The 12,816-nt window shown below is 34.6% G+C and overlaps 1 protein-coding gene across 1 annotated transcript in view; it reads right to left on the reverse strand.

Annotated features, from left to right (window-relative positions):
- Positions 1–5,069: 5,069 nt before the first annotated feature.
- The window catches only part of LOC122800435 (extracellular calcium-sensing receptor-like), a 45,720-nt gene continuing 37,973 nt past the window's right edge, over positions 5,070–12,816 (reverse strand). The window contains exon 5 of the mRNA XM_044069880.1: positions 5,070–5,974. Within this exon, the coding sequence (XP_043925815.1) occupies positions 5,070–5,974 (905 nt within the window). The remainder of the gene's footprint in view (positions 5,975–12,816) is intronic.

Here is a 12,816-nt window from a genome sequence, read left to right on the forward strand (position 1 = left end):
TGTGTGAATTGAGCTATGTAGTTTCCAAATGCTGAAGTGTTACTTCTGGTAAAATTGATCCAGCCTCCAGACATAATGCAATCATTTCAATCTGAGCAGAATAGATACACAATAAATGCAGTCTGCTTAGGACTTGATATACAATGGCAGCAAGCACACTCTCCTCAGAAGATTTATGGTGAGTCACTGTCCTTACAAGACCTTTTTATGCATAAGTCTCTCCTTAAAATCTCCCCTTATCCTACTTCACACTTAATACTGTTTGATTCTGCATGTTTTTTTTTTTTGCATCTTTCTTAAAACTTTCCCAGACTTGAACTTTCAAGTCCCCACAAATACAATTCCCTTTGTCTTTTTTTAATCTTAACTACAACCCCCAGCTTAGCATGTTTAAAAATTCCAGCAAAATACTGTTATCATTTGTCCTTTTTCCCCTAATGCATTCTACCATAATTTTTATGATGACAGTTTGTTCTTCTCTCCCTATTTTTTTTGTAAACCAATATATTAAGTAATAAGACTATATGATTTGCATACTTTTATTTCTTATATAATAACCTTCTTTCATTAGATTTAGTCTCGCCCACAATGACTGAAAAAAAATCACCTCAACTTCCATTCTCAAACAATGAATACACAGAGAATATACAGAGACCAAATAACTTCCAATTCCCAATAAATCGTTTTACCCAATGCATGTTCTTCCTATGAGACGTCATACAGTACTACAAATTTACAGACTCTAATATCCTCTATTCCAGAAATAATCATAACTCCATACTGTGCTTCAGATACCCATACATAACCCTTTGTAAAAGAAATATTAAAAAAAATATTAGCCACTCAGATATCTGCACTTCTCCTAACACAAACTATGTATCCTAGTTTAGCAACTCCTGCACCATTTTCATACAATAAACTACGACTCCATCTTAGCTGACAATCTAGTTCACTTTGTCCACATAAATAACCTTCTCCATTTCCACCTGACATTACTTTGCTTACAATTTTTTTATTACATTGACAACTAAACTGAAGGCAACACAGTTGTCCTGTCAGTCCTATTTCTTTTCCCATCTGAATCTGTTTGACTAATACACCATTGTCCATAGGTTTGATCTACATGAGCATGACCATCCCTTGCTTTCACAGAGGTCTAATGTCAGCAGGATAACACAACAGTCAGTTTATTGTTAATTCTTTCCAGCATACAGCAGTGAGTCTATTAGACCTTTTTCAACACAGCCCAAGACTGATGTCTTGTTAAGTGACCTGCTCAGAGTTATACAGTTAGGCTATGGAGGCTGAGGGAATCAAACCTTGCACCAGTGGATCACAGGAAACACCTCATTAACAGCTCCTTAATCTACTAACCCAACTGTCAGATGCAACCACGTTGTTATTTTCTTAGTCTGTGTCAGGGAAACCAGCTATATTAATGTATCCAGAGCATGTCTGCCTTACCTCAGGGATGGGTACACCCATCCTCTCTGCCTGTGGTGAAAAGCACCCAAGCCATTATTAAAATTCAGATCACCCGGGCCGTACTCAGGTCTTTGTGTCTTCAGTGCAGGATGGACTTAATGTTTTTGTTCTTTGACAGCATGAAGGCAGAATCCTCATCTTTTTCTGGTGTTATACATCATAGTTCTCATCATGTTCTTCTTCTTTCTGTCCCTCTAAACCAAACTAAATTTATAACTTCTCAAATTTTCTGTGCTGTTCCTCCACTTCTGTAGGTTAAGCTATTTATATAATCTAGTGTAAACCTGTCCTCATGTTAACATGATGTTAAGCACATCCACAATTGTTTTCTCAAGTAATCTGTTGGTAACACATTGCAATATTTTAGAAGTTACGTAAAATTTTAAGCAAAACTCTAGGTAACTGGCCATTTTTTCAACTCTAATCTGCTTGCAATGCATTGTGTAAAGTCTTAACTAACATTATGTTGTTTTAAAATTGGTATTTTGGCTGTGTAAGTAAATAAATGCATTGCGCTAAGTCTTAACTAACATTGCTGTTGTAAAAAATTACAGTCTATCTGTGTATGTACCTAAATGTCTAAAGGTGGAGCTTTTCTCCCTGGCTTCCACTGAAAAGGGTTATGTGACCCAGTCAGACTATCCCAGGTAACAAATGTCAATTAAATAAAATAAATAAACACAAATGTGCTTAAATTAATTGCAGTGGTTCAAAGCTTTATATTCAATGTTAAATAAGTCTCAAAATTAGGACCCAATGCCATGTAATGCATATCCCACTAAAAATAACTTTTTGTGGAAAGAATGGTATATAAATGGAAAAAAATAACAAGTAAATATTAATCTCTACCGTAGAGTTCACCAAGACTGTCTGATGTGGGAAATGGGCTGAAAGAAGGAGCATAGGAGGTTAAATTAAATATAATAACTACAAAACTAGGACTAACTTAGACACCATGATATTTTCTACCAAACATGTTATGATTTTATGTAATTTCAAGCCAAATACATTAGTCCAGGCAAAATTAATTTGTAACTGTTGTGAAGTCTCTGCTCAGTTGGTCAGCTGTTTGTGCTACTGCATAAACCACCTCAAAGCAATTTCAAACTATCCTGTCTATCATAATTCCATAAAAATAAAAAAAATGCAAAAATTATTACTCTTGTGTAGATGTATTGCTCATATTAATATTTAGGATGTGCAACACGTAGGTGAGTGCTAATTTCCCAAAAGCGTAAAGCTGCCGAAGACATTTATGAAATGCCCATTCAGGAAACTTGTTTTTTTTTCCTCTTGGGGAGGCTTTGCCCCTCCACCTACCTCTGTTACTCAAGGAAGCTGTGCTGCTTCACTCTTGATACTTTTGTAGTCAGTTCTAGGATCAATTTAATTTTGAGGAGGAAATAGCTTGACAGCTGCCCCTAATTTGTGGCTAATTTTCAACCATGCTGCCAGCTTTTAGCATGTGGTTATGTTTCATTTGACTGCATGGTCTTCTCCTTTATCTTAAGCTGTTTTCACAACTGGCTGACAAGTACCCAGGTACTCATGCAAACTAATTCATCTACAGTGTAGTCATGATGCTTTGTTTAATACATAAAGGCTTTGTATGTTAAAAAATAAATAAAAGTAGCAATGTTTCATAGTTTTTGCCATCAATCAAGATCCCAGTTGTTAATATAAAAATTACTGTAGTTGCACTATATTGTAGAAGAGCAGAGAGTGTAAGCTGATAAAGTGTCTTAGATTTTGCATGTACAAACTTTGGACTGTTCTTAACTGTTTCTGTGTTACATATGCACATTTCTGAGACAAAGGCATAGTTAAGACATTTAATGGGCATTCCAGAACATGTTCTGTATTGTAATAAAATGCCATATCATTAGACCATGAAAAGTCTTACATGCAGTTAATATAGCAAATAAAAGAACAGTATCAAACAATGACAGTGAGGACAAATGGCTTGCTGGAAATTCTGTAGAGGATAAATAACAGCTTAAGAAATATATCCAACTTTACCATAATCCACTTAAAGCTACTCAGTTTTATTTCACTTATTAACACACTTTGACATACTATTCTGTGAACTGACACATTTTGCATCACTTATTTTTGGCTCTGTGCTCAATCTCATTGATACTACACTGAAGCATTTGATGAAGTCTTATGTATTTAACTCTTTTGTTAATTCAGACAAGAATGTCTCTCCTAGTGACCATAACATTAGGACAGATAGGCAAACATTTACTTCTCTTCAATAGCTGAGAATATCTCACAGTGCTAATAATCCATTTTCAAGAGAGGCTAAGAGAGGAATACTGCACAGTATAATCAGAAAAAAGGAAATTACATTGCATTATAAGAAAATTCTGTTATCTTATGTACAAATATCAAAGAGCAAGACATCTGTCAGTTGGCACTGGTGCATATAGCAGGATGCGTTTGCATTCTTACACAATAGACAGACAGAATATAACTGAATCTGCTGTAATGAGTGCAGTACATGAGTCAAAACATTCACTGTGGGTAAAACGGAGAGATCAGTTCATAATATGTCTATGTTTCTGGGTATGTTGTATCAGGGTTGAGTCTGAAATTGGTCAGTATTGACCAATTTACTACCTAGTAAACAAATATAAATAAAATTAGATTTTTTACATAGGTTTAAATTTAACTTGCTAGCTTGGTGTGTGGAAGAAAATTATTGTGGATTTAAGTATAGGAAGGGAAACAAGCTATGTCAGCAAAGAATGACTATTGTATATGATTATTTTAAGGATTGGGGGAGTGGTAGTCTTAGAGAGAGAGAATAGGAATAAGAAACAATCTGCTAATTAAATTGGCAGATTATGCAAATGAATGAATGTGGCAGAAGGGTTTGTAAACAAATTACTCCACAAGGGACAGTTTTCCATTAGTACCATAGAATGAGCCATGCAGTTTTCAGATTTTAGGCCCTTAATCAAATGGGTTATATGATAAAGGATATTCTGTGCCTTATGACTTACACAGGTTGATTTTAAAAGCAGTCAACATGTAAGTAAAAATAGCTAGATGCCTGTGTAGTCCATAAAATGTGCATTGGTTTTGAAACCAACTGTGAGAAGTACTGCAACACCAACAAAAATTAATGTAGTCTGTTTAGTTTCATGAGATACTGAAATACAATGTCAGATATTTCTGCCTATCAATCTGCTTCATTTCTGTCACAAGCTTCATATGACAGAGGTCTTTTTCTCTAACAATTACACTTTTATGTGAAAATTATGATGGAATTCAATTACATCTTTATTAGTGTTTCAGACATGTGCATCTCTGCAATTGCCAATAACTTGCAACATGTACAACTGTTAACCATTATTCTAAAACCCAAGAAGCAGAATTCAGTAGTCTATCAAAACTTATTATAGAAGTACAAACATTTTAGAAAGGTCTTAAAATAAGCATTTAAATATCAACATTTTCAGTTTGAAAAATATGGAATTATGTTAGAAAGATTCAAAGAACCACTATTTCATTTTTAGAAGTGACTGATAAATAAAATGCAATGCCCTTCAATTAATAACAGCTATATTTTATAAATTTTAAATGTGCCTTTTACCAATTAGATGCTCCTTTGTGTTCTTTTGTGGTCTGAACAGAATAATGTAACACTTGGGGAAAAATATGCAAATCAGTATTCCTGCACTGGTAGACAAAATAGCAAATATCTCCACAGCAACCATGTACTTCCCTTGGGTGCTCAGATATGCTGGGATAAAAGCTAGCCACACACTAGCAAACACTAGCATACTGAATGTAATGTGCTTTGCTTCATTAAAAATATCTGGCAATTTACGTGCAGCAAAGGCCACTGCAAAGCTCACACAAGCCAGAAGACCCATGTAGGCTAGCATCACATAAAAAAATACAACAGAGCCTTCCTTACATTCAATGATAACTTTAGCAGTCTCTGAACTTGTGGTGAACTGCAGAAATGGAGGAAATGTGGCTGTCCACACCATACATATTATTCCTTGTAAGCCTGAGCAGAAAATAACTATTAGATTTGGTACAGCTGAACCTAAATATTTTTTTAGTCCACTAGTGGGATCTGTGGCTCGGAATGCTATTACTACCATAACAGTCTTGGCCAAGATTGAAGACACGCAAATGGAAAATGCAATGCCAAATAATGTTTGCTGTAGCATACATGTGATTGATGTTGGACGTCCAATGAACAGTAATGGAGACAGGGATCCAAGCAAAAGGGCAAAAAGCAATACATAACTCAGCTCACGATTATTAGCCTTGACTATAGGTGTCTCTTTGTTCTTCACAAAGATATAAAGAACAAATGCAGCAAGTGTAGAACAAACTCCAGTAGCAGAAGTCAAAACTCCACCCAGTGTCTCACTAAATGTAAGGAACTCTATATCTTTTGGAATGCATCGGTCATGTTTTTCATTGGGCCACTGATCAACCGGACACAACTGGCACTCTCTGGAATCTGAAAGAAAGTTACATTTTAATTTTTGTATCAGAAGTATAACAGCCTTAGTTATCATACATCTAAATTACTAATCTAACAAGCATGATTGGTGTTGATGGGTTAGAGTCTGCTTATTCACAGTTATCTGTGAAAGAGGAGTGGCAAAGGAGAAAAACATGCTGAGCTATATACAACAGAAGGTTATCCAAATTCATTGTCTGTAGCAATTTACATTTAGAAATTTCCTTACAGATGACCTTCATTAGGAAGCCCACTAAAGTAGATTCCTACAAATCTGAATACATTTCAGTCACATGCAGATGAACCTAAGTACATATCCTATTAAAATTTCCATCATGCTGCAATTACAGTTAGGTTCTGCTGGACATTATGTCCATTCTTTAATGTCGACTTGTGATCAGTAATGCTAAATAATTTTATTGGGATCAAAGGTATACATCTGGAGAATGTAGAAATCTAACTATATTACTTAAAAAGCTCAGGCACAGCTTTCAAAGTTGTTGATGTTGTGTCTTTCAGCTTTTCCAGGTTAGGGGTCGCCACAGCGGAAATCTGGTCTGCTAATGATTGGCAGTAGATTTTTACGTGCCGTGTTGCCAGCTCTGATGCACAACCTTCATCGAAGGTACGCCCATTCATGCATGTCTCCACACAGAAGACGCTCTAGCTGAGAATCAAACAGGACAACGTCTTACTGTGAGGTGACAATGCTACCACAGCACGACCACCGCAGGTAGGCACTGCTTTCAAAGTAAACATTCAAATTATTTCTTTTATCCCCCAGCAGACATCATTCCTGTTAATTCCATTCATTTTTTCATATTTTATTTAAATTTATTGTGAGTATATATTTTCAATACTATGTAATAAAGAAGTTACTCCATGCCATTAGAAAGAGATATGTTTAAACAAACACTGCATGCTACAAGTCCTATCAATGAGCTCAAGGGTTCAGATAGCTCTTTTGAAGTTTCCTTGGGATTTCTATTAAAGCATGTGATGCATGTCAGTTTATTCAGATTATATATATATTTGAAATACTATCTCAGTAACATATTCTAATTTCCATGTAGCATTCCTAGTAAGAATGAAAACTTGAAGTATGTGTTTGGTTTTAATTATGATCAGACCATCTTTATTTCCTGACAATGCATCTGTTTTCAAATAATGGATGCTGATGTCCATTGTGATTCATACATCACAGCATAAGTGTCTACACACATTAAAACACAAGCAAACATTTCATTCATAGCTTTTCAGTCTAAAAATTAACTATGGACTACTAACTTCCTCACAAACAGAGCCAGAAAAACTTTATGGAACTATTCGTCTGGCAGGAGTTTGAGATAAGTTAGGGTTGCTGACTGCCAGTCAGGTAGTGCATACTTGGGCAGTGGTGATCATTTTGGCCAGCACAGCCTTCATGTTTTTATCTTTCTGTTGATTTACTTGAAAATGGAGTGCATTCCTTGTATATAATGTAAGTATATAGCCCTGTTGGTTTGACATGCATACCTCTTAACTGTACAGATTTTTGCAGAATGTCCAGATTTCTGACTTATATTTTTGGTCTGTTCCTCATAAAGTTAGTGGTTTTCTGGCAAATCACTGCACTGGAATGATATGAAGATTGAAGTCACGAAATAATGACATACATTTCAGTTTCAGACTTCAAATCCTTCAGAAAATGTATGCTAAACAAATCCTGTTAATCTAGCAACTTTCTAACTTTATAAGAGTAATATTTAAAATATGTCCCTCTTTTTGGGCCTTTGTCCCCCATTTTACCAATCTTCGTTCAGATTTCTTGCACTAAGAGGTTGATAGGTATGCAAATCATCAAAGACTGAAGTTAGAAAATAATGACAGAGAAATGAGTTTCAGACTTCACGCCCTTCAGAAAAATTCATGCTAATGCCTGTCTCATCTCTGTCTCATATCACCTACTTAGAGATGATCTCTGCTTGACATACAAACACATGTCTGATCCAACTCTGTTAGAAATGCTACATCTAAAGAAATCCAATCCCTCCACACCATATGCTCCAGTGATCTCAACCTCATTACCACAATCAACAGAAGATGCTGGAGGGACAGGTTCATAACCCAGACTGCCCTTGTTATGGAATAGACTTCCTATACATGTCAAACAGAGCACCTCACTGGCCCTCTTCAAGAGAAACCTTGATGAGTGGATAGGAAATAGAAAATTCACCCCGGGGATCACTCCAGTGGCTCTACTCGACAGAGTAGAGGTTGGGCGGCACGATGTCAGGGTAATCCTATGGGCTAGGTTTGTAAAGAGTCCAGGGCCATTAGCCTAGTATACTCCTATGAACCTATGCAAAACCTGCTATTCTATCTACTTTCTAAGTTTGTAAGAGCAATATTTAAAAGTTGTCCCTATTTGTGGGCCTTTGTCCCACTTTTATATATGGCTCTGTCCAGATTTCTTGTTCTAAAAGGTTGAGAGGAATGTTTGACAGTAGTCAATAACTTGTGTCCTCCTGCAACTAATACATATAAAAGGAGATAATGTGGCACTACAAGGACAATTTGAAGTTTTGATGATAGTTATGATTAAACTCTTAATAAAGTTTATAGTTTTATATATATTGGTAACCAACTAGTTTGTTCATTTTATACTGCTATGGCCCATTGTGTTTGCACCTTGCAGTCTAAATATTTTTCCAGTATGTTTTTCCTTCATTGTCTGCAGAAAATCCTTCTACTAAACTGTCATACATGTTTTCCCCTTGGTCCAGTCACTTATATCCCATGTCACTTTGCACTGGATTCCTAGTCTTTGTGTACTTGATGGCAATCAGTTTCAGAAGTGAGAGTCATCTAGAGCTGGGGACATCATCAACAAGGAGGGTCGATCATTTCACATTAACATGGCAGGTGTCAGAGTCTGCCACAATACCAGTCTTGTAGAAGAGTTCATGATAATAGGAAGATGGACATACATGTTGACTATCAGATAACAAACTATAATACATAGAAAAAAAAAATAATGTAGAATAATGGAATAATGGGGAGCCTGGGTGTGATCGATGGGGGGTAAATTGTGAAATTTCCCTATTCCTTTTGTGACCTGGTGTTTAGTATACAAATTAACAGGGGGGTGGGGGGTGGGTGGGGCAGGCTGCAAAATTTTTTTTTTTTTTTTTTAATTATTTTTTTTTTTTTTTATTTTTGACTGTCTCAGTTGACTGGAATGAGGATTTCCAGAGTCCTTTTGTTAACACTCAACGTTCAGTTTGATCTAATGACATGAATGACTGCTACCCTGTGTACCTGTGCTATTGCTTGATGATTTGGCTACAGTTGTATTGTCATTGCTCACCCCTCCCTGTGGTTGTTGTTTATTTTTTGCTTTTTCAAACCTCATGATATTACCCCCTGTCCTGAGATACTGAACCTGATTACCCTAGGACCACCTAGGATTGGTGTCAGTAGGCTGCTACATCCTTGCTGTCTATCTCCAGCATCTATGTCTCAACCTCTCAACCTCTTGATGCAAGAAGGGGACACCTAAATAATAGGAGGAAAATATGGCATATGGCCATTTTTTTTTAAAATTAGTACATTTTAAAAAAAATTCAGCAAAAAAAAATTTAATAAATTGTATTTATTTTTTTTTTTAGTGTTTATTTCAAATAAAAGCAAGCAAGTTGAAAGGGTGGTTTGTCTGTATAATTTTCTTTTAATTTTTTTTTTTTAAAAGTTAGTGATTTTTGGTATTAGGGTATTTAAAATATTCTGTGTATGCTATTAGTTTACTCTGATGAGTCTTTGTGACAGTTGGAAAAGACAAAAGTGCTTAGTGTTTGCAGTTGATTAAGTTGATTGGTATTTGTGCTTTTGCTTCGCTTTTTGGTTTTTCGTTTGTTGTCAAAATATATTTTAACATTTTTATATGTTATATATTTTACACCAACATATTTAACCAACAATATAATATATTATGTTACATAAATATTTAATTGATTATTAGATTGATATGATAAAATTAGCAAAGACACTAATCTGATAAATTTACATATTGTGAAGACAATTATGCATGCCTTCATCCACTGGACATACTAAATTTTCTGTTAATAAATTTAGAAGGAACACCTCCCCACACAGGGACACACACACACACACATCACACACACACACACACACACACACACACACACACACACACACACACACACACAAACACACTGAGGTTGTACCACACAGAAACATACTTTGTATAAATTTCACAAATATCTTATCCTATTTTTTCAGATTGGTACATACATCACAGGGGCCTTGACACAACAGCCCTCACATTTATACTTTTTTACATAGGGCTAGTTTTTTTAGGGCTAGTCATATATTTTAGAGAGACTAAGCCAAGGTACCAAACTTCAGATTTGACCTTCTTTTTCTGACTTAGGAGGAATCTCACTTCCATTCCTGCTGCTGAGGTGGCTAAGAGAAGTAACACCACAGATAAATTTGTTGCTAAAGCTATGGGTGAAGTTAATAAAAATTATAATGATGTGGAAATAGAAGATTTGAATTATCATAGTACCAGCAGTTTAAGATAAAATGGTGGATGTAACAAATAAGCATCATTTAGTTGCTTTACAGTCTAAGATGGAGGACCAAAAAGGTGAAAGCACTGAAATGGAAGCTGGGGATATACATGATATAAATCTTTTAGAATTATTGAATAAGGAAGAACCTGTTAAGAATCAGTCTCATCTTTTGGCTAGCAAGTACCTAATAAGGAAAGTGACAGGGGTAAGATTTCTGCAGAGACATGAAAGACATTTGCCAAGTTTTGTTGGTGAACAAAGAGCAAAAAAGGTACTGTGAATAATGATCAATATAAAAAGAGAGATACACTTAATAATGCATGCTAGAAATGTTGCTATTAAATGGCATTATATATGGGATTATTTAATTATGTCCTTAGGGATTTCACTAAGTGATGTAAGATTCCTTGTATACCTGTGCAAAGAATCATTCTGACCTGTTACTTTTGAGACAGAGACATTAGAGATTTCTAAATGAAAATGAGAAAAAAAAAGACTGTTATTCATGAATTAACTGTTTATTAGACAGGTACTATTTTTCAAGAAGATGTTTTTGTATAGTTTAGATTCAATATAGAATAGGACAATGTACAAAAATGTTGGAAATTGCTAAAATTGAAACTGTTTAAACAAAAGATGAAAGTATATGGAATGGTGCATAGGAAGTGGAAATTATACTGAATATGAAGTAAGATGTTATACATCTGTCTAGTGTTATATTTATACAATGTTTCAGAGGTTCTTTAAAGCCAACATGTACAAGCAAACAGCTGCTATTCTGGGGAGTATAGCACTTAATTTGGGATTAAAAAAAGATGCATTCTCAGTGTGGGGAAATTGGTCAATCCACATATTAAAGTAAAGCAGAATATAGGTTATGTGGAGAAGGCAGCCACTTCTTGTTCGATTGTGTACAAATGCAGAGGGTAAATGAAGAGAGGGAAATTGCTTAAACAAACAAAATGGGGGATAAAAGTACAGAGGAACTGATGAAAGTAGATAAGTGTACAAGTTAAAATGAAGACTGTGAAACAATTTTGCTCAAGAGAGGATATACAGAGAGGCTTACAAAAGGTTATAATTAAGACTACCGACTTGTTTGAACAACTATTAATTGATCAAACACATAAAGAAGGGAAATTTGAAGAGTTAAGATAGACCAGACAGGAATAATTCTATAGGATAGAAGGTTAGAATGAGAAAATGAAAGTTTAAAAATTACTCCCAAAGTTTTTTTTTAAAAAGGGGGAAATGGACAATGTAAAATTAGGGTCAGTTAATGTAAATTGGGGAATACATTCAGGATAATATTAGAATGTTGCAAAAATGTGCATGCTCACTGCATTTGTCTGCAGGATACAATATTTGTTTCATTATGAAATAGAGAGCAAGTTGAAAGACTGGGGAAAAGTTTGCATGTGTAATCTGGGAAATCATGGATTGTTTGTTTAGTGAAAGTTTTAAAATATTAAATGCAGGGTTTTCAGGCTGATATGGACATACATATACTAAAAGAAAAGGATTATTTGAAGATAAAATCTTATATCATGGTTAATATAATTATTTTGATGGGGATTTAAATTCATTTCAGGTGTAACAAGAAAATAAAATTGAATCATGATAGGAAAAAATTACAGGAAATATTAAAATGAGGGATTTGAGATTACAATAAAAGTGCACATATAAATGACATATTGTAGACAAAGTTTTTTATGTAATATAAAAAACCTTATTGAAATGTAAACAGGTGCATTGATTACAGAGTTTTTCAGATCATTTAAGATGAAAGTGGGGGAGATTTATATTATTATTAGAGGGGGAGGACATGCGAAAATTATTAGGAACAATCTTAGAAGTAAATCAAATGGAACAAGAATGAGCAGCTGTGTAAGGAACATTGAATTATGAGATAAATGTAAATCTTGGACAGAATTGTGGGTTGTATTTTAAAAAAACATAGAAAAGTATATCTGCAGGTAATGTTACAATTATGAATAAAGAAAAAATGTTTATTGGCGTGTAAGTATGTTAGATGGTCTAGAAAAAAATGATAGTGAATTTTGCAAAGAAAATTAAATATATGAAAAGAATAAAAATTTGGGGAATTATTATATAGATAAAATATCTTAAAAGAAGTGGGAAATAAGGATAGTAATTTTTTGGTAAAAATGACTAAAAATGGTAAATTTGTACAGAACTGAGGAATGAGAAAGGAGAATTAAAAAGTAAAAACTTTTGGATAGTATAAAGACATATTCTAAG

Source organism: Protopterus annectens, chromosome 4.part0 (assembly GCF_019279795.1).
Source record: "Protopterus annectens isolate FY-2018-M chromosome 4.part0, PAN1.0, whole genome shotgun sequence".
NCBI classification, from domain to species: domain Eukaryota; kingdom Metazoa; phylum Chordata; order Ceratodontiformes; family Protopteridae; genus Protopterus; species Protopterus annectens.